This window comes from Salmo salar, chromosome ssa14 (assembly GCF_905237065.1).
Source record: "Salmo salar chromosome ssa14, Ssal_v3.1, whole genome shotgun sequence".
Taxonomy (NCBI): Eukaryota; Metazoa; Chordata; class Actinopteri; order Salmoniformes; family Salmonidae; genus Salmo; species Salmo salar.
In genome coordinates this window covers 100549097-100572781 of record NC_059455.1, presented here as the reverse complement: position 1 = coordinate 100572781, position 23685 = coordinate 100549097, and the positions used below count along the sequence as shown (strand labels likewise).

General features: G+C 51.8%; 1 protein-coding gene across 1 annotated transcript in view; it reads left to right on the top strand.

Moving 5' to 3' along the window:
- The window catches only part of spire1a (spire-type actin nucleation factor 1a), a 110952-nt gene that overhangs the window by 25307 nt on the left and 61960 nt on the right, over positions 1 to 23685 (top strand). The window contains exons 3-6 of the mRNA XM_045695092.1: positions 2305 to 2544; positions 5711 to 5836; positions 12222 to 12296; positions 12679 to 12843. Of these exons, the coding sequence (XP_045551048.1) occupies positions 2305 to 2544; positions 5711 to 5836; positions 12222 to 12296; positions 12679 to 12843 (606 nt within the window). The remainder of the gene's footprint in view (positions 1 to 2304; positions 2545 to 5710; positions 5837 to 12221; positions 12297 to 12678; positions 12844 to 23685) is intronic.

Below are 23685 nucleotides of genomic sequence, written 5' to 3'. Positions count from 1 at the left end.
AAACAGATGATGAACTGAAACCCAACTCCTATTTACAATTCCCTATTGACCATTAGTACTCTAGTTTTTTTTTGTCCTCTCATCCTCTGCGTTGTGTATTTATCTTCAAAATATTCTTATAGTCCCCCCTAGACCTTAAATTTTTTTTGTTAAAATGTATTTTTACAAAATATGAAGAAATAGATTGAATAAAATAAATTAGCAGTAAGCATAAAATCATTCACATTAAACACCTTGCATTCCTATAAAACACACAGGGCATATTTTACTTGCCGTTGCAATAAGAAATAGATTTCACCCAAAGTTATAGAAAAGAGCTCTTAACAGGTGTGATGCGACATCTGAGAGAGTATGGTTCATTTACAGCACCGAGGACAGTTACGACGGACACATTGACCAGGTGATCATGAGGCTTGGTGTGATGAAGACCCCAATGATCCCCACCACATCCTGGTGAACACCACTGACGCCCATCGACAGAAGGACCTGGTTGATGAATCTTATGATATCCCCTGTCACGTAACCGTCGGATTTTAGCAGACAAACATCGGGCTGTAAAGGGGATCCCTGGTCTTGTTGGCCCCTCCCTCTCACCTTGTTAGTGATCCTATATGTAAAGGGGATCCCTGGCCTGGGGAGTGATCCTGTATGTAAATGGGATCCCTGGTCTGGGGAGTGATCCTATATGTAAAGGGGATCCCTGGCCTGGGGAGTGATCCTGTATGTAAATGGGATCCCTGGTCTGGGGAGTGATCCTATATGTAAAGGGGATCCCTGGCCTGGGTAGTGATCCTATATGTAAAGGGGATCCCTGGCCTGGGTAGTGATCCTATATGTAAAGGGGATCCCTGGCCTGGGTAGTGATCCTATATGTAAAGGGGATCCCTGGGGAGTGATCCTATATGTAAAGGGGATCCCTGGGGAGTGATCCTATATGTAAAGGGGATCCCTGGGGAGTGATCCTATATGTAAAGGGGATCCCTGGGGAGTGATCCTATATGTAAAGGGGATCCCTGGGGAGTGATCCTATATGTAAAGGGGATCCCTGGGGAGTGATCCTATATGTAAAGGGGATCCCTGGCCTGGGGAGTGATCCTGTATGTAAAGGGGATCCCTGGTCTGGGGAGTGATCCTATATGGAAAGGGGATCCCTGGCCTGGGGAGTGATCCTCTATGTAAAGGGGATCCCTGGCCTGGGGAGTGATCCTATATGTAAAGGGGATCCCTGGGTAGGGATCCTATATGTAAAGGGGATCCCTGGTCTGGGTAGGGATCCTATATGTAAAGGGGATCCCTGGTCTGGGGAGTGATCCTATATGTAAAGGGGATCCCTGGGGAGTGATCCTATATGTAAAGGGGATCCCTGGCCTGGGGAGTGATCCTGTATGTAAAGGGGATCCCTGGGTAGGGATCCTATATGTAAAGGGGATCCCTGGTCTGGGGAGTGATCCTATATGGAAAGGGGATCCCTGGCCTGGGTAGTGATCCTGTATGTAAAGGGGATCCCTGGCCTGGGGAGTGATCCTGTATGTAAAGGGGATCCCTGGCCTGGGGAGTGATCCTATATGTAAAGGGGATCCCTGGGTAGGGATCCTATATGTAAAGGGGATCCCTGGTCTGGGGAGTGATCCTATATGTAAAGGGGATCCCTGGGTAGTGATCCTATATGTAAAGGGGATCCCTGGTCTGGGGAGTGATCCTATATGGAAAGGGGATCTCTGGGTAGTGATCCTATATGTAAAGGGGATCCCTGGCCTTTTTAATAGGGTCACATTTTTAATGACTGAGTTTTCACAGGGTCAGGTTCTTATTCAGCGCTGTGTGTTTGTTCATTAATATCTAGAAGAGATATACATTACATTACATTACATTACACCTGGCCCTGCAAACAACCAGGTTCCACGTTTGGGATGATTGAGTTGTTTTTGCAGGGCATGTGTGTGTGACGTAAGGACAGCCATGGGCTGACTTCCTGTCCAATGGAACAGGATTGACTGAACGAACCAATCACAGACTGAGTCACCACATTAGACAGATTTGTTATTTGGGTTCAGGAACTATTTTTTTGTTGTTGTCATGGTTTCACTTGGACTTGAGGTCATGGGACATTCATTTGTCTGTCAGTTACCATCCTGATCTGGTCCAGGATGGTCCATCTGATACATGATGTATATGTCTGGACTGGTCTTCATATTGTGTCATTGGGGAATCCTAATGGTAGCAGGAGTTGGTAGCAGTTGGTTAGTGTCTACTGGCTCTGTATGTGACTGAGTTAACCGCCTGTTGTGTTTTTTTGTCCTGTAGGTGATTGAATCTCTGGGAATCATGATCTACAAGGCGTTGGACTACAGTCTGAAGGAGAGCGAGGAGAGAGAGCTCAGTCCGCCTCTGGAACAACTCATCGACATGATGACCAACATGGCAGAGAAGGAGAGGGACAGTGACCCCTGCCCTGATGAAGGTTACGAGGCCATCGAGGAGGAGGAAGACGAGGGAGATCCAAAAACTGTCTGTCACGTAAAAGGATTCAGAGACATCATCATGGTACGTCCTGTCTCAATGTATCACCTATAGTTAACCTGTACCAGTACCTGTCTCACTGTATCACCTATAGTTAACCTGTAACAGTACCTGTCTCACTGTATCACCTATAGTTAACCTGTACCAGTACCTGTCTCACTGTATCACCTATAGTTAACCTGTACCAGTACCTGTCTCACTGTATCACCTATAGTTAACCTGTACCAGTACCTGTCTCACTGTATCACCTATAGTTAACCTGTACCAGTACCTGTCTCACTGTATCACCTATAGTTAACCTGTACCTGTCTCACTGTATCACCTATAGTTAACCTGTAACAGTACCTGTCTCACTGTATCACCTATAGTTAACCTGTAACAGTACCTGTCTCACTGTATCACCTATAGTTAACCTGTACCTGTCTCACTGTCTCACCTATAGTTAACCTGTAACAGTACCTGTCTCACTGTATCACCTATAGTTAACCTGTACCTGTCTCACTGTCTCACCTATAGTTAACCTGTAACAGTACCTGTCTCACTGTATCACCTATAGTTAACCTGTACCTGTCTCACTGTCTCACCTATAGTTAACCTGTAACAGTACCTGTCTCACTGTATCACCTATAGTTAACCTGTACCTGTCTCACTGTCTCACCTATAGTTAACCTGTAACAGTACCTGTCTCACTGTATCACCTATAGTTAACCTGTACCTGTCTCACTGTATCACCTATAGTTAACCTGTAACAGTACCTGTCTCACTGTCTCACCTATAGTTAACCTGTACCTGTCTCACTGTATCACCTATAGTTAACCTGTAACAGTACCTGTCTCACTGTATCACCTATAGTTAACCTGTAACAGTACCTGTCTCACTGTCTCACCTATAGTTAACCTGTACCAGTACCTGTCTCACTGTCTCACCTATAGTTAACCTGTAACAGTACCTGTCTCACTGTATCACCTATAGTTAACCTGTAACAGTACCTGTCTCACTGTCTCACCTATAGTTAACCTGTAACAGTACCTGTCTCACTGTATCACCTATAGTTAACCTGTACCTGTCTCACTGTCTCACCTATAGTTAACCTGTAACAGTACCTGTCTCACTGTATCACCTATAGTTAACCTGTACCTGTCTCACTGTCTCACCTATAGTTAACCTGTAACAGTACCTGTCTCACTGTATCACCTATAGTTAACCTGTACCTGTCTCACTGTATCACCTATAGTTAACCTGTAACAGTACCTGTCTCACTGTCTCACCTATAGTTAACCTGTACCTGTCTCACTGTATCACCTATAGTTAACCTGTAACAGTACCTGTCTCACTGTATCACCTATAGTTAACCTGTAACAGTACCTGTCTCACTGTCTCACCTATAGTTAACCTGTACCAGTACCTGTCTCACTGTCTCACCTATAGTTAACCTGTAACAGTACCTGTCTCACTGTATCACCTATAGTTAACCTGTAACAGTACCTGTCTCACTGTATCACCTATAGTTAACCTGTACCAGTACCTGTCTCACTGTCTCACATATAGTTAACCTGTACCAGTACCTGTCTCACTGTCTCACATATAGTTAACCTGTACCAGTACCTGTCTCACTGTCTCACCTATAGTTAACCTGTACCAGTACCTGTCTCACTGTATCACCTATAGTTAACCTGTACCAGTACCTGTCTCACTGTATCACCTATAGTTAACCTGTACCAGTACCTGTCTCACCTATAGTTAACCTGTAACAGTACCTGTCTCACTGTCTCACCTATAGTTAACCTGTACCAGTACCTGTCTCACTGTATCACCTATAGTTAACCTGTAACAGTACCTGTCTCACTGTATCCACTATAGTTAACCTGTACCCGTACCTGTCTCACTGTATCACCTATAGTTAACCTGTACCAGTACCTGTCTCACTGTCTCGCCTATAGTTAACCTGTACCAGTACCTGTCTCACTGTCTCACCTATAGTTAACCTGTAACAGTACCTGTCTCACTGTATCACCTATAGTTAACCTGTAACAGTACCTGTATCACCTATAGTTAACCTGTAACAGTACCTGTCTCACTGTCTCACCTATAGTTAACCTGTACCAGTACCTGTCTCACTGTCTCACCTATAGTTAACCTGTAACAGTACCTGTCTCACTGTCTCACCTATAGTTAACCTGTACCAGTACCTGTCTCACTGTATCACCTATAGTTAACCTGTAACAGTACCTGTCTCACTGTCTCACCTATAGTTAACCTGTAACAGTACCTATCTCACTGTATCCACTATAGTTACCTGTAACAGGACTAGTCTCCACTATAGTTACCTGTAACAGGACTAGTCTCCACTATAGTTACCTGTAACAGGACTAGTCTCCACTATAGTTACCTGTAACAGGACTAGTCTCCACTATAGTTACCTGTAACAGGACTAGTCTCCACTATAGTTACCTGTAACAGGACTAGTCTCCACTATAGTTACCTGTAACAGGACTAGTCTCCACTATAGTTACCTGTAACAGTACCAGTCTCCACTATAGTTACCTGTAACGGTACTAGTCTCCACTATAGTTACCTGTAACAGTACTAGTCTCCACTATAGTTACCTGTAACAGGACTAGTCTCCACTATAGTTACCTGTAACGGTACCAGTCTCCACTATAGTTACCTGTAACGGTACCAGTCTCCACTATAGTTACCTGTAACGGTACCAGTCTCCACTATAGTTACCTGTAACGGTACCAGTCTCCACTATAGTTACCTGTAACGGTACCAGTCTCCACTATAGTTACCTGTAACGGTACCAGTCTCCACTATAGTTACCTGTAACGGTACCAGTCTCCACTTGGTTTACTGGCTAGGGCCCGTTGCTCCCCAGGGAACATCAGGGTTTACTGGCTAGGGCCCGTTGCTCCCCAGGGAACATCAGGGTTTACTGGCTAGGGCCCGTTGCTCCCCAGGGAACATCAGGGTTTACTGGCTAGGGCCCGTTGCTCCCCAGGGAACATCAGGGTTTACTGGCTAGGGCCCGTTGCTCCCCAGGGAACATCATCCATCAACAATCTCTCTCCGTCACACTCTGTTCTGGGCTGTCTTCTCAAGCTCTTTCCTCTAATGATAATGATTTGTGTAAACGTTAAATGATCAGTTTATTACTGTGACCCCCCCCCCTCCCTCCTCCTTCCTCCAGCTGTGTACATCCCACCTGCCCAGCCCCTCTGATGCCCCTAACCACTACCAGGCTGTGTGTCGGGCGCTCTACGCCGAGACCAGAGAGCTACGCACCTTCCTGGAGAAGATCAGGAGTGCCAAAGAGGTGAGAAGGCCCCTGCCACGTTTATTCACCCAATCACTGACTCACTAAAGAGGCCCCTGACTCAGCTGATCAGTTTGACATAACGGGTGTTGGAGAGGCCCCTGACTCAGCTGGAGGAGAGGAGAGGCCCCTGACTCAGCTGGAGGAGAGGCCCCTGACTCAGCTGGAGGAGAGGCCCCTGACTCAGCTGGAGGAGAGGCCCCTGACTCAGCTGGAGGAGAGGCCCCTGACTCAGCTGGAGGAGAGGCCCCTGACTCAGCTGGAGGAGAGGAGAGGCCCCTGACTCAGCTGGAGGAGAGGCCCCTGACTCAGCTGGAGGAGAGGCCTGGAATCTGATCAACAGCTCTACCAGTAGTGTTTAAATGATCAATTAGCTAGAATGATCCCATATTCTGCAGCCCTGCTCAGCCCTGATCTTAACCAGGCACATCTCCAAAAGGAGACAAGGCTGCTTGGTGTTGTCAGTTCATCCATATTTAAACAGAAAACACTGTCCAGGTTTCAGCCTATTCAGAAGGCTTCCTGGACCAAGTTAATTCACTGAGTCAGTAAGGAGATGATGAAGGATTTACTTGAGTTTCAACAGATTAATGATTCACAAGGGAGCGTTTCAACGGGGTTGAGTCCACCGCACAGTGAGCAGCCAGTCAGAGGGAAACCCCGGGTGTGATGGGATGACAGCAGGGGATTGACTGGTTTAACGGGGTCAGTGAGGCAAAGGACACTGGGAGGTCTCCGTGCTGGATCTAAATAGATCTAAATAGTCCTTCCCCACACCATTTATAACCTGGCTGCTCTGTGTTATAACCTGGCTGCTCTGTGTGTTATAACCTGGCTGCTCTGTGTTATAACCTGGCTGCTCTGTGTTATAACCTGGCTGCTCTGTGTTATAACCTGGCTGCTCTGTGTGTTAACCTGGCTGCTCTGTGTGTTATAACCTGGCTGCTCTGTGTTGTAACCTGGCTGCTCTGTGTTATAACCTGGCTGCTCTGTGTTATAACCTGGCTGCTCTGTGTTATAACCTGGCTGCTCTGTGTTATAACCTGGCTGCTCTGTGTGTTAACCTGGCTGCTCTGTGTGTTATAACCTGGCTGCTCTGTGTTGTAACCTGGCTGCTCTGTGTTATAACCTGGCTGCTCTGTGTTATAACCTGGCTGCTCTGTGTGTTATAACCTGGCTGCTCTGTGTGTTATAACCTGGCTGCTCTGTGTGTTATAACCTGGCTGCTCTGTGTGTTATAACCTGGCTGCTCTGTGTGTGTTAACCTGGCTGCTCTGTGTGTTATAACCTGGCTGCTCTGTGTGTTATAACCTGGCTGCTCTGTGTGTTATAACCTGGCTGCTCTGTGTGTTATAACCTGGCTGCTCTGTGTGTTATAACCTGGCTGCTCTGTGTGTTATAACCTGGCTGCTCTGTGTGTTATAACCTGGCTGCTCTGTGTGTTATAACCTGGCTGCTCTGTGTGTTAACCTGGCTGCTCTGTGTGTTATAACCTGGCTGCTCTGTGTGTTATAACCTGGCTGCTCTGTGTGTTATAACCTGGCTGCTCTGTGTGTTATAACCTGGCTGCTCTGTGTGTTATAACCTGGCTGCTCTGTGTGTTATAACCTGGCTGCTCTGTGTGTTATAACCTGGCTGCTCTGTGTGTTATAACCTGGCTGCTCTGTGTGTTATAACCTGGCTGCTCTGTGTGTTATAACCTGGCTGCTCTGTGTGTTATAACCTGGCTGCTCTGTGTGTGTGTGATCTGACTGCAGTAGGATTAAGCTACTACTGTCTCCTCCTTTACCTTACATCTCTTCCCCTCTCTCCCTCTCCCTCCCACACTCCCACCACCCCCCCTTACCTCCCCTCACTCCCACCACCACCACCCCTTACCTCCCCTCTCCCTCACTCCCACCACCACCACCCCTTACCTCCCCTCTCCCTCACTCCCACCACCACCCCTTACCTCCCCTCTCCCTCCCACCACCACCACCCCTTACCTCCCCTCTCCCTCACTCCCACCACCACCCCTTACCTCCCCTCACTCCCACCACCACCCCTTACCTCCCCTCACTCCCACCACCACCACCCCTTACCTCCCCTCTCCCTCACTCCCACCACCACCCCTTACCTCCCCTCTCCCTCACTCCCACCACCACCCCTTACCTCCCCTCACTCCCACCACCACCACCCCTTACCTCCCCTCACTCCCACCACCACCACCCCTTACCTCCCCTCTCCCTCACTCCCACCACCACCCCTTACCTCCCCTCACTCCCACCACCACCCCTTACCTCCCCTCACTCCCACCACCACCACCCCTTACCTCCCCTCTCCCTCACTCCCACCACCACCCCTTACCTCCCCTCTCCCTCACTCCCACCACCACCCCTTACCTCCCCTCTCCCTCACTCCCACCACCACCCCTTACCTCCCCTCACTCCCACCACCACCACCCCTTACCTCCCCTCACTCCCACCACCACCACCCCTTACCTCCCCTCACTCCCACCACCACCCCTTACCTCCCCTCACTCCCACCACCACCCCTTACCTCCCCTCACTCCCACCACCACCACCCCTTACCTCCCCTCTCCCTCACTCCCACCACCACCCCTTACCTCCCCTCTCCCTCACTCCCACCACCACCCCTTACCTCCCCTCACTCCCACCACCACCCCTTACCTCCCCTCACTCCCACCACCACCCCTTACCTCCCCTCACTCCCACCACCACCCCCCATACCTCCCCTCTCCCTCACTCCCACCACCACCCCTTACCTCCCCTCTCCCTCACTCCCACCACCATCCCTTACCTCCCCTCACTCCCTCCACCACCCCTTACCTCCCCTCACTCCCACCACCACCCCCCATACCTCCCCTCTCCCTCACTCCCACCACCACCCCTTACCTCCCCTCTCCCTCACTCCTACCACCACCCCTTACCTCCCTCTCCCTCACTCCCACCACCACCCCTTACCTCCCCTCACTCCCACCACCACCCCTTACCTCCCCTCACTCCCACCACCACCCCTTACCTCCCCTCACTCCCACCACCACCCCTTACCTCCCCTCACTCCCACCCCCACCCCTTACCTCCCCTCACTCCCACCACCACCCCTTACCTCCCCTCACTCCCACCACCACCCCTTACCTCCCCTCACTCCCACCACCACCCCTTACCTCCCCTCACTCCCACCACCACCCCTTACCTCCCCTCACTCCCACCACCACCCCTTACCTCCCCTCACTCCCACCACCAACCCTTACCTCCCACCACCACCCCTTACCTCCCACCACCACCCCCCCTTACCTCTCACTCCCACCACCCCTTACCTCTCACTCCCACCACCACCCCTTACCTCCCCTCTCCCTCACTCCCACCACCATCCCTTACCTCCCCTCTCCCTCACTCCCACCACCACCCCTTACCTCCCCTCTCCCTCACTCCCACCACCACCCCTTACCTCCCCTCTCCCTCACTCCTACCACCACCCCTTACCTCCCCTCTCCCTCACTCCCACCACCACCCCTTACCTCCCCTCACTCCCTCCACCACCCCCCATACCTCCCCTCACTCCCACCACCATCCCTTACCTCCCCTCTCCCTCACTCCCACCACCATCCCTTACCTCCCCTCTCCCTCACTCCTACCACCACCCCTTACCTCCCCTCTCCCTCACTCCCACCACCATCCCTTACCTCCCCTCTCCCTCACTCCCACCACCACCCCTTACCTCCCCTCTCCCTCACTCCCACCACCACCCCTTACCTCCCACCACCACCCCTTACCTCCCACCACCACCCCTTACCTCCCACCACCACCCCCCCTTACCTCCCCTCTCCCTCACTCCCACCACCCCCCCTTACCTCCCACCATCCCTTACCTTCCTATTTAACAGATGTTCCTCCAGGTGTAGTGAAAGCCCCTAGCTCCAACAGTGCAGTAATACACACATCTAAAATTAATGGAATTAAGACGTGTGTGTGTGTGTGTGGTGTGTGTGCACTACCGGTCAAATGTTTTAGAACACCTACTTATTCAAGGGTTTTCTACATAACCAAAAAAAGTGTTATTATATTTATTACATGATTCCATATGTGTTATTTCATAGTTTTGATGTCTTCAGTATTATTCTACAACGTAGAAAATAGTACAAATAAAGGGAAAAGCCCGTGAGTATGTGAGTGTTAGAATGTCTAGTATATCTTAATACTTGCATAGAATAGTATTTACAGCAATAGTTGAATAGGATGGATTTCACTAGAAAACAGTACATACTTTTTCCACATTTTGTTACGTTAAAGCCTTATTCTAAAATTGATAAAACATTTTTTTTTTTTAAATCAGTCTACACACAATACCCCTTAATGACAGAACAAAAACGGAATTATCACATTTACATACATACATACATACATACATACATACATACATACATACATACATACATACTTTTTCAGACGGTTTAACTCAGTTCATTGTTGAAGCACCTTTGGCAGAGATTACAGCATCAAGTCTTCTTGGGTATGACGCTACAAGCTTGGCACACCTGTATTTGGGGAGTTTCTCCCATTTCTTCTCTGCATTCAAATTCAAGTCCGGGCTCTGCCTGCGTCACTCAGGGACATTCTGAGACTTGTCCTGAAGCCACTCCTGCGTTGTCTTGGCTGTGTGCTTAGGGTCCTTGTCCTGTTAGACTAGGGAGAAGGTTCACCTTCCATGGTCCTGAGACTGGAGCAGGTTTTCATCAGGGATCTCTGTCGTTTGCTCCGTTCATCTTTCCCTTGATCCTGACAAGTCTCACAGTCCAGTCCCTGCCACTGAAAAACATCCCCACAGCATGATGCTGCCACCACCTTGCTTCACTGTAGGGATGGTGCCAGGTTTCCTTCAGAAGTGACTCTTGGCATTCAGGCCAAAGAGTTCAGTCTTGGTAACCTCCCTGACCAAGGCCCTTCTCCCCCGATTGCTCAGTTTGGCCGGGCGGCCGGCTTTAGGAAGAGTCTTGTTGGTTCTGAACTTCTTCCATTTAAGATTGATGGAGGCCACTGTGTTCTTGGGGACCTTCAATGTTGCAGACATTTTTTGGTATCCTTCCCCAGATCTGTGCCTAGACACAATCCTGTCTCGGCGCTCTATGGACAATTCCTGACATGCACTGTCAAGTTTGGGACCTTATATAGACTGTGTGTGTGTGTGTGTGCGCCTTTCCAAATCATGTCCAATGAATTGAATTTACCACAGGTGGACTCCAATCAAGTTGTAGAAACATCTCAAGGATGATCAATGGAAACAGGATGCACCTGAGATCAATTTCGAGTCTCATAGCAAAGGGTCTGAATACTAATAATCATAAGTTATTTATGTTTTTAAATATAATACATTTCCTAAAGTTTCAGCTTTTTGCTTTGTCGTTATGGGGTATTGTGTGTAGTTTGCTGAGGATTTTTGTTTAATCCATTTTAGAATAAGGCTGTAACAAAATGTTTTATTCATGTTGCCAGGGAAACAACTCAAATTTTGAAGCATGGATTCCAATTGGTCAGACCAGCATTGAACAGTCCTTAGCACGGGTACTTCCTTTTTTAGTTTCTGCCTGTAGGAAGAGAGGGGTGGAATGGATCTGATTTGCAGAAGGGAGGGTGGGGGAGGGCCTGTTAATCATTTGAAAGGGCGAGAAGCGATTGCGTTTTTGATGCGCGAGTAGCGCAGGCAATGTGTTAGTAAAACTTTGGTAGCGTATTATTCAGATGAGCTTTTTTAACGTCCCCAGTTACAAGAAATGTGGCCTCAGGATATGTGGTTTCCAGTGTATTTCCTTGAGAGCCGTCGTGGCATCGGCTTCCGGAAGAATATACACGGCTATGACGATGACCGAAGAGAACTCTCTCTCTCGGGAGGTAATGAGGTCGGCATTTGTTTGAGGTATTCTCGGGTTGGTTAAACAAAAGGACTTGAGTTCGTGTTCGTTACCACAATCGCACCATGAGTAAGTTACTCATGACGTACACCTCCAACTTTTTCCCCAGAGTTCTTTAATCCTGTCTGAAAACCCAGCTGGCTGTATAGACTGGGATATCCGGAGAGAGCCAGTGGGGCTCTGCTGTGACCAACACTAGTGAGGAGCTGACAGGCAGATGTTTTTTAAATGCATCATTAGTTCCACATTGCTTTATCCCCACTGAGAAGTTCAATGTGGACTGTCTGCTTGAACAAGACCTATATCTGAATATATATATATCTAAAAACATATTGATTTTTAGAAGTGTGCCGGACATACAACGGATAAATAACACTGCCCATGATCTTCTAGTGTTGACCCAGAGCCCTAGTGCATAGCAACACAGGGAAAATAATATAACCTCTCACGCTCTCCATTCCTGTCTTCCCCCTTGTAGAACCTTCGGCGGATGGAACGAGACACTGGAGAGGAACCAATCAGAGATGTCAACGAGCTACAGAACGCTGACTGGGTAAGAGTAACCTAATGTAGCGGGAGCGGAGTCCCAACATCCGTTTTTCAGGGGAAACGGAAGTTAGTTTTTGAAAATACTGTATCCCTGAAAACCAGAAACAATCTGCTTTCTGACGACACTGCGGACGGTGCGGTAAGAAAGACCATAATTCTCTTATCCGTCAACACAGGAACAGGTCTGATACTTGACACCTAGAAGCATACTGTAAAGATCTAAATGTTGACACTATTGTCTGTGGTTGGGGTCAATTTCAAAAATCAGGAAGTACACTGCAAGTTGCATTCCAATTCTCTAAAATGAGGAAAATGTAGAATTTGACATTTTGGTTTACTTTCTGAATTAGAAATGAAATGAACCCCAACCCTCTGCTGTCCCTCAGGCTAAGTTCTGGATGCAGGTGATGGGTGACCTGCGTAACGGGGTCAAGCTGAAGAAGGTCCAGGAGAGACAGTACAGCCCTCTACCTATAGAGTTCCAGCTCACACCTTACGAGATGCTGATGGACGACATCCGCTTCAAACGATACAAACTACGGAACGTCACGGTGAGGGAGTTAAACAAGGAAGAATATTATCTTCAGGAATGATGGATGTTCATGTGTTTTCAAGTCATCGTGAAGGGAGGGTCTCTTCTGTTATCCTGTTTCTATGTCTCTGAGCTCGAATTCACTGGGGAGACAGGTAGCCTAGTGGTTAGAGTGGGGGTCAGGTAGCATAGTGGTTAGAGGGGGGGGGACAGGTAGCCTGGTGGTTAGAGGGGGGAGACAGGTAGCCTGGTGGTTAGAGTGGGGGTCAGGTAGCATAGTGGTTAGAGGGGGGGGGACAGGTAGCCTGGTGGTTAGAGGGGGGAGACAGGTAGCCTGGTGGTTAGAGTGTAGAGGAGGCAGGTAGCCTAGTGGTTAGAGTGTAGAGGAGGCAGGTAGCCTAGTGGTTAGAGTGTAGGGGCGGCAGGTAGCCTAGTGGTTAGAGTGTAGAGGAGGCAGGTAGCCTAGTGGTTAGAGTGTAGAGGAGGCAGGTAGCCTAGTGGCTAGAGTGTAGAGGAGGCAGGTAGCCTAGTGGTTAGAGTGGAGGGGCGGCAGGTAGCCCAGTGGTTAGAGTGTAGAGGTGGCAGGTAGCCTAGTGGTTAGAGTGTAGAGGCGGCAGGTAGCCTAGTGGTTAGAGTGTAGAGGTGGCAGGTAGCCTAGTGGTTAGAGTGTAGAGGAGGCAGGTAGCCTAGTGGTTAGAGTGTAGAGGAGGCAGGTAGCCTAGTGGTTAGAGTGTAGAGGAGGCAGGTAGCCTAGTGGTTAGAGTGTAGAGGAGGCAGGTAGCCTAGTGGTTAGAGTGTAGAGGAGGCAGGTAGCCTAGTGGTTAGAGTGTAGAGGAGGCAGGTAGCCTAGTGGTTAGAGTGTAGAGGAGGCAGGTAGCCTAGTGGTTAGAGTGTAGAGGAGGCAGGTAGCCTAGTGGTTAGAGTGTAGAGGAGGCAGGTAGCCTAGTGGTTAGAGTGTAGAGGAGGCAGGTAGCCTAGTGGTTAGAGTGTAGAGGAGGCAGGTAGCCTAGTGGTTAGAGTGTAGAGGAGGCAGGTAGCCTAGTGGTTAGAGTGTAGAGGAGGCAGGTAGCCTAGTGGTTAGAGTGTAGAGGAGGCAGGTAGCCTAGTGGTTAGAGTGTAGAGGAGGCAGGTAGCCTAGTGGTTAGAGTGTAGAGGAGGCAGGTAGCCTAGTGGTTAGAGTGTAGAGGAGGCAGGTAGCCTAGTGGTTAGAGTGTAGAGGAGGCAGGTAGCCTAGTGGTTAGAGTGTAGAGGAGGCAGGTAGCCTAGTGGTTAGAGTGTAGAGGAGGCAGGTAGCCTAGTGGTTAGAGTGTAGAGGAGGCAGGTAGCCTAGTGGTTAGAGTGTAGAGGAGGCAGGTAGCCTAGTGGTTAGAGTGGAGGGGAGGCAGGTAGCCTAGTGGTTAGAGTGTAGAGGAGGCAGGTAGCCTAGTGGTTAGAGTGTAGAGGAGGCAGGTAGCCTAGTGGTTAGAGTGTAGAGGAGGCAGGTAGCCTAGTGGTTAGAGTGTAGAGGAGGCAGGTAGCCTAGTGGTTAGAGTGTAGAGGAGGCAGGTAGCCTAGTGGTTAGAGTGTAGAGGAGGCAGGTAGCCTAGTGGTTAGAGTGTAGAGGAGGCAGGTAGCCTAGTGGTTAGAGTGTAGAGGAGGCAGGTAGCCTAGTGGTTAGAGTGTAGAGGAGGCAGGTAGCCTAGTGGTTAGAGTGTAGAGGAGGCAGGTAGCCTAGTGGTTAGAGTGTAGAGGAGGCAGGTAGCCTAGTGGTTAGAGTGTAGAGGAGGCAGGTAGCCTAGTGGTTAGAGTGTAGAGGAGGCAGGTAGCCTAGTGGTTAGAGTGTAGAGGAGGCAGGTAGCCTAGTGGTTAGAGTGTAGAGGAGGCAGGTAGCCTAGTGGTTAGAGTGTAGAGGAGGCAGGTAGCCTAGTGGTTAGAGTGTAGAGGCGGCAGGTAGCCTAGTGGTTAGAGTGTAGGGGCGGCAGGTAGCCTAGTGGTTAGAGTGTAGAGGAGGCAGGTAGCCTAGTGGTTAGAGTGTAGAGGAGGCAGGTATCCTAGTGGTTAGAGTGTAGGGGCGGCAGGTAGCCTAGTGGTTAGAGTGTAGGGGAGGCAGGTAGCCTAGTGGTTAGAGTGTAGAGGAGGCAGGTAGCCTAGTGGTTAGAGTGTAGAGGAGGCAGGTATCCTAGTGGTTAGAGTGTAGAGGAGGCAGGTATCCTAGTGGTTAGAGTGTAGAGGAGGTAGGTAGCCTAGTGGTTAGAGTGTAGAGGAGGCAGGTAGCCTAGTGGTTAGAGGGGGGCGGCAGGTAGCCTGGTGGTTAGAGGGGGGGCAGGTAGCCTAGTGGTTAGAGTGTAGAGGAGGCAGGTAGCCTAGTGGTTAGAGAGGGGAGACAGGTATCCTAGTGGTTAGAGGGGGAGGCAGGTAGCCTAGTGGTTAGAGGGGGGGGCAGGTAGCCTAGTGGTTAGAGGGGGGGCAGGTAGCCTAGTGGTTAGAGGGGGGAGGCAGGTAGCCTAGTGGTTAGAGGGGGGAGGCAGGTAGCCTAGTGGTTAGAGGGGGAGGCAGGTAGCCTAGTGGTTAGAGGGGGAGGCAGGTAGCCTAGTGGTTAGAGGGGGGAGGCAGGTAGCCTAGTGGTTAGAGGGGGAGGCAGGTAGCCTAGTGGTTAGAGGGGGGAGGCAGGTAGCCTAGTGGTTAGAGGGTAGAGGAGGTAGGTAGCCTGGTGGTTAGAGGGGGGAGACAGGTAGCCTAGTGGTTAGAGTGTAGAGGCGGCAGGTAGCCTAGTGGTTAGAGTGGAGGGGAGGCAGGTAGCCTAGTGGTTAGAGTGGAGGGGCGGCAGGTATCCTAGTGGTTAGAGTGGAGGGGCGGCAGGTAGCCTAGTGGTTAGAGTGGAGGGGCGGCAGGTATCCTAGTGGTTAGAGGGGGGGGCAGGTAGCCTAGTGGTTAGAGTGTAGAGGAGGCAGGTAGCCTAGTGGTTAGAGTGTAGAGGAGGCAGGTAGCCTAGTGGTTAGAGTGTAGAGGAGGCAGGTAGCCTAGTGGTTAGAGTGTAGAGGAGGCAGGTAGCCTAGTGGTTAGAGGGTAGAGGAGGCAGGTAGCCTAGTGGTTAGAGTGTAGAGGAGGCAGGTAGCCTAGTGGTTAGAGTGTAGAGGAGGCAGGTAGCCTAGTGGTTAGAGTGTAGAGGAGGCAGGTAGCCTAGTGGTTAGAGTGTAGAGGAGGCAGGTAGCCTAGTGGTTAGAGTGTAGAGGAGGCAGGTAGCCTAGTGGTTAGAGTGTAGAGGAGGCAGGTAGCCTAGTGGTTAGAGTGTAGAGGAGGCAGGTAGCCTAGTGGTTAGAGTGTAGAGGAGGCAGGTAGCCTAGTGGTTAGAGTGTAGAGGAGGCAGGTAGCCTAGTGGTTAGAGTGGAGAGGAGGCAGGTAGCCTAGTGGTTAGAGTGTAGAGGAGGCAGGTAGCCTAGTGGTTAGAGTGTAGAGGAGGCAGGTAGCCTAGTGGTTAGAGTGTAGAGGAGGCAGGTAGCCTAGTGGTTAGAGTGTAGAGGAGGCAGGTAGCCTAGTGGTTAGAGTGGAGAGGAGGCAGGTAGCCTAGTGGTTAGAGTGTAGGGAGGCAGGTAGCCTAGTGGTTAGAGTGTAGAGGAGGCAGGTAGCCTAGTGGTTAGAGTGTAGAGGAGGCAGGTAGCCTAGTGGTTAGAGTGTAGAGGAGGCAGGTAGCCTAGTGGTTAGAGTGTAGAGGAGGCAGGTAGCCTAGTGGTTAGAGTGTGGGGAGGCAGGTAGCCTAGTGGTTAGAGGTAGGGGAGGCAGGTAGCCTAGTGGTTAGAGGTGAGGAGGCAGGTAGCCTAGTGGTTAGAGTGTAGGGAGGCAGGTAGCCTAGTGGTTAGAGTGTGGGGAGGCAGGTAGCCTAGTGGTTAGAGTGTGGAGGAGGCAGGTAGCCTAGTGGTTAGAGTGTAGAGGAGGCAGGTATCCTAGTGGTTAGAGTGTAGAGGAGGCAGGTAGCCTAGTGGTTAGAGTGTAGAGGAGGCAGGTAGCCTAGTGGTTAGAGTGTAGAGGAGGCAGGTAGCCTAGTGGTTAGAGTGTAGAGGAGGCAGGTAGCCTAGTGGTTAGAGTGTAGAGGAGGCAGGTAGCCTAGTGGTTAGAGTGTAGAGGAGGCAGGTAGCCTAGTGGTTAGAGTGTAGGGGGCGGCAGGTAGCCTGGTGGTTAGAGGGGGGCAGGTAGCCTAGTGGTTAGAGCGTAGAGGAGGCAGGTAGCCTAGTGGTTAGAGAGGGGAGACAGGTATCCTAGTGGTTAGAGCGGGGGAGGCAGGTAGCCTAGTGGTTAGAGGGGGGGCAGGTAGCCTAGTGGTTAGAGGGGGAGGCAGGTAGCCTAGTGGTTAGAGGGGGAGGCAGGTAGCCTAGTGGTTAGAGGGGCGGCAGGGTAGCCTAGTGGTTAGAGGGGGAGGAGGCAGGTAGCCTAGTGGTTAGAGGGGAGGAGGCAGGTAGCCTAGTGGTTAGAGCGTAGAGGAGGCAGGTAGTCTAGTGGTTAGAGCGTAGAGGAGGCAGGTAGCCTAGTGGTTAGAGCGTAGAGGAGGCAGGTAGCCTAGTGGTTAGAGTGTAGAGGAGGCAGGTAGCCTAGTGGTTAGAGTGTAGAGGAGGCAGGTAGCCTAGTGGTTAGAGTGTAGAGGAGGCAGGTAGCCTAGTGGTTAGAGTGTAGGGGCGGCAGGTAGCCTAGTGGTTAGAGTGTAGGGGAGGCAGGTAGCCTAGTGGTTAGAGTGTAGAGGAGGCAGGTAGCCTAGTGGTTAGAGTGTAGAGGAGGCAGGTATCCTAGTGGTTAGAGTGTAGAGGAGGCAGGTAGCCTAGTGGTTAGAGTGTAGAGGAGGCAGGTAGCCTAGTGGTTAGAGTGTAGAGGAGGCAGGTAGCCTAGTGGTTAGAGCGTAGAGGAGGCAGGTAGCCTAGTGGTTAGAGTGTAGAGGAGGCAGGTAGCCTAGTGGTTAGAGGGGGAGGCAGGTAGCCTAGTGGTTAGAGTGAGGGAGGCAGGTAGCCTAGTGGTTAGAGTGTAGAGGAGGCAGGTAGCCTAGTGGTTAGAGTGTAGGGGAGGCAGGTAGCCTAGTGGTTAGAGTGTAGAGGAGGCAGGTAGCCTAGTGGTTAGAGGGGCAGGTAGCCTAGTGGTTAGAGTGTAGGGGAGGCAGGTAGCCTAGTGGTTAGAGTGTGGGCGGCAGGTAGCCTAGTGGTTAGAGTGTGGGAGGCAGGTAGCCTAGTGGTTAGAGGGGAGGCAGGTAGCCTAGTGGTTAGAGTGTAGAGGAGGCAGGTAGCCTAGTGGTTAGAGTGTGGGGCGGCAGGTAGCCTAGTGGTTAGAGTGTAGGGCGGCAGGTAGCCTAGTGGTTAGAGTGTAGGGGAGGCAGGTAGCCTAGTGGTTAGAGCGTAGAGGAGGCAGGTAGCCTAGTGGTTAGAGTGTAGAGGAGGCAGGTAGCCTAGTGGTTAGAGCGTAGAGGAGGCAGGTAGCCTAGTGGTTAGAGTGAGAGGAGGCAGGTAGCCTAGTGGTTAGAGGGTAGAGGAGGCAGGTAGCCTAGTGGTTAGAGTGTAGAGGAGGCAGGTAGCCTAGTGGTTAGAGTGTAGAGGAGGCAGGTAGCCTAGTGGTTAGAGTGTAGAGGAGACAGGTAGCCTAGTGGTTAGAGTGTAGGGGAGGCAGGTAGCCTAGTGGTTAGAGTGGAGGGGAGGCAGGTAGCCTAGTGGTTAGAGTGTAGAGGAGGCAGGTAGCCTAGTGGTTAGAGTGTAGAGGAGGCAGGTAGCCTAGTGGTTAGAGTGTAGAGGAGGCAGGTAGCCTAGTGGTTAGAGTGTAGAGGAGGCAGGTAGCCTAGTGGTTAGAGTGGGGGAGGCAGGTAGACTAGTGGTTAGAGTGTGGGAGGCAGGTAGCCTAGTGGTTAGAGTGTAGAGGAGGCAGGTAGCCTAGTGGTTAGAGTGAGAGGAGGCAGGTAGCCTAGTGGTTAGAGTGTAGAGGAGGCAGGTAGCCTAGTGGTTAGAGTGTAGGGGAGGCAGGTAGCCTAGTGGTTAGAGTGTAGGGGAGGCAGGTAGCCTAGTGGTTAGAGTGTGGAGGAGGCAGGTAGCCTAGTGGTTAGAGTGTAGAGGAGGCAGGTAGCCTAGTGGTTAGAGTGTAGAGGAGGCAGGTAGCCTAGTGGTTAGAGTGTAGAGGAGGCAGGTAGCCTAGTGGTTAGAGCGTAGAGGAGGCAGGTAGCCTAGTGGTTAGAGCGTAGAGGAGGCAGGTAGCCTAGTGGTTAGAGTGTAGAGGAGGCAGGTAGCCTAGTGGTTAGAGTGTAGAGGGAGGCAGGTAGCCTAGTGGTTAGAGTGTAGAGGAGGCAGGTAGCCTAGTGGTTAGAGTGTAGAGGAGGCAGGTAGCCTAGTGGTTAGAGTGTAGAGGAGGCAGGTAGCCTAGTGGTTAGAGTGTAGGGAGGCAGGTAGCCTAGTGGTTAGAGGAGGGGGCAGGTAGCCTAGTGGTTAGAGTGTAGAGGAGGCAGGTAGCCTAGTGGTTAGAGTGAGGGAGGCAGGTAGCCTAGTGGTTAGAGGGGGAGGCAGGTAGCCTAGTGGTTAGAGGGGGGCAGGTAGCCTAGTGGTTAGAGGGGGCGGCAGGTAGCCTAGTGGTTAGAGGGGGAGGCAGGTAGCCTAGTGGTTAGAGTGTAGAGGAGGCAGGTAGCCTAGTGGTTAGAGGGGGAGGAGGCAGGTAGCCTAGTGGTTAGAGGTGGAGGAGGCAGGTAGCCTAGTGGTTAGAGCGTAGAGGAGGCAGGTAGTCTAGTGGTTAGAGCGTAGAGGAGGCAGGTAGCCTAGTGGTTAGAGCGTAGAGGAGGCAGGTAGCCTAGTGGTTAGAGCGTAGAGGAGGCAGGTAGCCTAGTGGTTAGAGTGTAGAGGAGGCAGGTAGCCTAGTGGTTAGAGTGTAGAGGAGGCAGGTAGCCTAGTGGTTAGAGTGTAGGGGAGGCAGGTAGCCTAGTGGTTAGAGTGTAGAGGAGGCAGGTAGCCTAGTGGTTAGAGTGTAGAGGAGGCAGGTAGCCTAGTGGTTAGAGTGTAGAGGAGGCAGGTAGCCTAGTGGTTAGAGTGTAGAGGAGGCAGGTAGCCTAGTGGTTAGAGTGTAGAGGAGGCAGGTAGCCTAGTGGTTAGAGTGTAGAGGAGGCAGGTAGCCTAGTGGTTAGAGTGTAGGGGAGGCAGGTAGCCTAGTGGTTAGAGTGTAGAGGAGGCAGGTAGCCTAGTGGTTAGAGTGTAGAGGAGGCAGGTAGCCTAGTGGTTAGAGTGTAGAGGAGGCAGGTAGCCTAGTGGTTAGAGTGTAGAGGAGGCAGGTAGCCTAGTGGTTAGAGTGTAGAGGAGGCAGGTAGTCTAGTGGTTAGAGTGTAGAGGAGGCAGGTAGCCTAGTGGTTAGAGTGTAGAGGAGGCAGGTAGCCTAGTGGTTAGAGTGTAGAGGAGGCAGGTAGCCTAGTGGTTAGAGTGTAGAGGAGGCAGGTAGCCTAGTGGTTAGAGTGTAGGGGAGGCAGGTAGCCTAGTGGTTAGAGTGTAGAGGGAGGCAGGTAGCCTAGTGGTTAGAGTGTAGAGGAGGCAGGTAGCCTAGTGGTTAGAGTGTAGAGGAGGCAGGTAGCCTAGTGGTTAGAGTGTAGAGGAGGCAGGTAGCCTAGTGGTTAGAGTGTAGAGGAGGCAGGTAGCCTAGTGGTTAGAGTGTAGAGGAGGCAGGTAGCCTAGTGGTTAGAGTGTAGAGGAGGCAGGTAGCCTAGTGGTTAGAGTGTAGAGGAGGCAGGTAGCCTAGTGGTTAGAGGTAGAGGAGGCAGGTAGCCTAGTGGTTAGAGTGTAGAGGAGGCAGGTAGCCTAGTGGTTAGAGGGTAGAGGGGGCAGGTAGCCTAGTGGTTAGAGTGTAGAGGAGGCAGGTAGCCTAGTGGTTAGAGTGTAGAGGAGGCAGGTAGCCTAGTGGTTAGAGTGTAGAGGAGGCAGGTAGCCTAGTGGTTAGAGTGTAGAGGAGGCAGGTAGCCTAGTGGTTAGAGTGTAGAGGAGGCAGGTAGCCTAGTGGTTAGAGTGTAGAGGAGGCAGGTAGCCTAGTGGTTAGAGTGTGAGGAGGCAGGTAGCCTAGTGGTTAGAGTGTAGAGGAGGCAGGTAGCCTAGTGGTTAGAGTGTAGAGGAGGCAGGTAGCCTAGTGGTTAGAGGTAGGGGAGGCAGGTAGCCTGGTGGTTAGAGGGGAGGCAGGTAGCCTAGTGGTTAGAGTGGAGGGAGGCAGGTAGCCTAGTGGTTAGAGTGGAGAGGCGGCAGGTAGCCTAGTGGTTAGAGTGGAGGGAGGCAGGTAGCCTAGTGGTTAGAGTGGGGGAGGCAGGTAGCCTAGTGGTTAGAGGGGGGCAGGTAGCCTAGTGGTTAGAGGGGGGCAGGTAGCCTAGTGGTTAGAGGGGGAGGCAGGTAGCCTAGTGGTTAGAGGGGGAGGCAGGTAGCCTAGTGGTTAGAGGGGGAGGCAGGTAGCCTAGTGGTTAGAGGGGGGGCAGGTAGCCTAGTGGTTAGAGGGGGGGCAGGTAGCCTAGTGGTTAGAGGGGGAGGCAGGTAGCCTAGTGGTTAGAGGGGGAGGCAGGTAGCCTAGTGGTTAGAGGGGGGAGGCAGGTAGCCTAGTGGTTAGAGGGGGAGGCAGGTAGCCTAGTGGTTAGAGGGGGGAGGCAGGTAGCCTAGTGGTTAGAGGGGGGGCAGGTAGCCTAGTGGTTAGAGGGGGAGGCAGGTAGCCTAGTGGTTAGAGGGGAGGCAGGTAGCCTAGTGGTTAGAGGGGGGGCAGGTAGCCTAGTGGTTAGAGGGGGAGGCAGGTAGCCTAGTGGTTAGAGTGGGGAGGCAGGTAGCCTAGTGGTTAGAGTGGGGCGGCAGGTAGCCTAGTGGTTAGAGTAGGGGCGGCAGGTAGCCTAGTGGTTAGAGGGGGAGGCAGGTAGCCTAGTGGTTAGAGGGGGAGGCAGGTAGCCTAGTGGTTAGAGTGAGGAGGCAGGTAGCCTAGTGGTTAGAGTGTAGAGGAGGCAGGTAGCCTAGTGGTTAGAGTGTAGAGGAGGCAGGTAGCCTAGTGGTTAGAGGTAGAGGAGGCAGGTAGCCTAGTGGTTAGAGGTAGAGGAGGCAGGTAGCCTAGTGGTTAGAGGTAGAGGAGGCAGGTAGCCTAGTGGTTAGAGTGTAGAGGAGGCAGGTAGCCTGGTGGTTAGAGTGTAGAGGAGACAGGTAGCCTGGTGGTTAGAGTGTAGAGGAGACAGGTAGCCTAGTGGTTAGAGTGGAGGGGAGGCAGGTAGCCTAGTGGTTAGAGTGTAGAGGAGGCAGGTAGCCTAGTGGTTAGAGTGTAGAGGAGGCAGGTAGCCTAGTGGTTAGAGTGTAGAGGAGGCAGGTAGCCTAGTGGTTAGAGGTAGAGGAGGCAGGTAGCCTAGTGGTTAGAGTGTAGAGGAGGCAGGTATCCTAGTGGTTAGAGTGTAGGGGAGGCAGGTATCCTAGTGGTTAGAGTGTAGAGGAGGCAGGTAGCCTAGTGGTTAGAGTGTAGAGGAGGCAGGTAGCCTAGTGGTTAGAGTGTAGAGGAGGCAGGTAGCCTAGTGGTTAGAGGTGGGGAGGCAGGTAGCCTAGTGGTTAGAGTGTAGAGGAGGCAGGTAGCCTAGTGGTTAGAGTGGAGGAGGCAGGTAGCCTAGTGGTTAGAGTGGGGGGCGGCAGGTAGCCTGGTGGTTAGAGGGGGGGCAGGTAGCCTAGTGGTTAGAGTGGGGAGGCAGGTAGCCTAGTGGTTAGAGAGGGGAGGCAGGTATCCTAGTGGTTAGAGGGGGGAGGCAGGTAGCCTAGTGGTTAGAGGGGGGGGGCAGGTAGCCTAGTGGTTAGAGGGGGAGGCAGGTAGCCTAGTGGTTAGAGGGGGGAGGCAGGTAGCCTAGTGGTTAGAGGGGCGGCAGGGTAGCCTAGTGGTTAGAGGGGGGAGGAGGCAGGTAGCCTAGTGGTTAGAGGGGGGGGAGGCAGGTAGCCTAGTGGTTAGAGCGTAGAGGAGGCAGGTAGTCTAGTGGTTAGAGCGTAGAGGAGGCAGGTAGTCTAGTGGTTAGAGCGTAGAGGAGGCAGGTAGCCTAGTGGTTAGAGCGTAGAGGAGGCAGGTAGCCTAGTGGTTAGAGAGTAGAGGAGGCAGGTAGCCTAGTGGTTAGAGTGGAGAGGAGGCAGGTAGCCTAGTGGTTAGAGTGTAGGGGGGGTAGGTAGCCTAGTGGTTAGAGCGTAGAGGAGGCAGGTAGCCTAGTGGTTAGAGCGTAGAGGCGGCAGGTAGCCTAGTGGTTAGAGCGTAGAGGAGGCAGGTAGCCTAGTGGTTAGAGCGTAGGGGCGGCAGGTAGCCTAGTGGTTAGAGCGTAGGGGCGGCAGGTAGCCTAGTGGTTAGAGTGTAGAGGAGGCAGGTAGCCTAGTGGTTAGAGTGTAGAGGAGGTAGGTAGCCTAGTGGTTAGAGTGTAGAGGAGGCAGGTATCCTAGTGGTTAGAGTGTAGAGGAGGCAGGTAGCCTAGTGGTTAGAGTGTAGAGGAGGCAGGTAGCCTAGTGGTTAGAGTGTAGAGGAGGCAGGTAGCCTAGTGGTTAGAGTGTGAGGAGGCAGGTAGTCTAGTGGTTAGAGTGTAGAGGAGGCAGGTAGCCTAGTGGTTAGAGTGTAGAGGAGGCAGGTAGCCTAGTGGTTAGAGTGTAGAGGAGGCAGGTAGCCTAGTGGTTAGAGTGTAGAGGCGGCAGGTAGCCTAGTGGTTAGAGTGTAGAGGAAGCAGGTAGCCTAGTGGTTAGAGTGAGGGCGGCAGGTACCCTAGTGGTTAGAGTGTAGGAGGCAGGTAGCCTAGTGGTTAGAGTGTAGGGGCGGCAGGTAGCCTAGTGGTTAGAGTGTAGAGGAGGCAGGTAGCCTAGTGGTTAGAGTGTAGAGGAGGCAGGTAGCCTAGTGGTTAGAGCGTAGAGGAGACAGGTAGCCTAGTGGT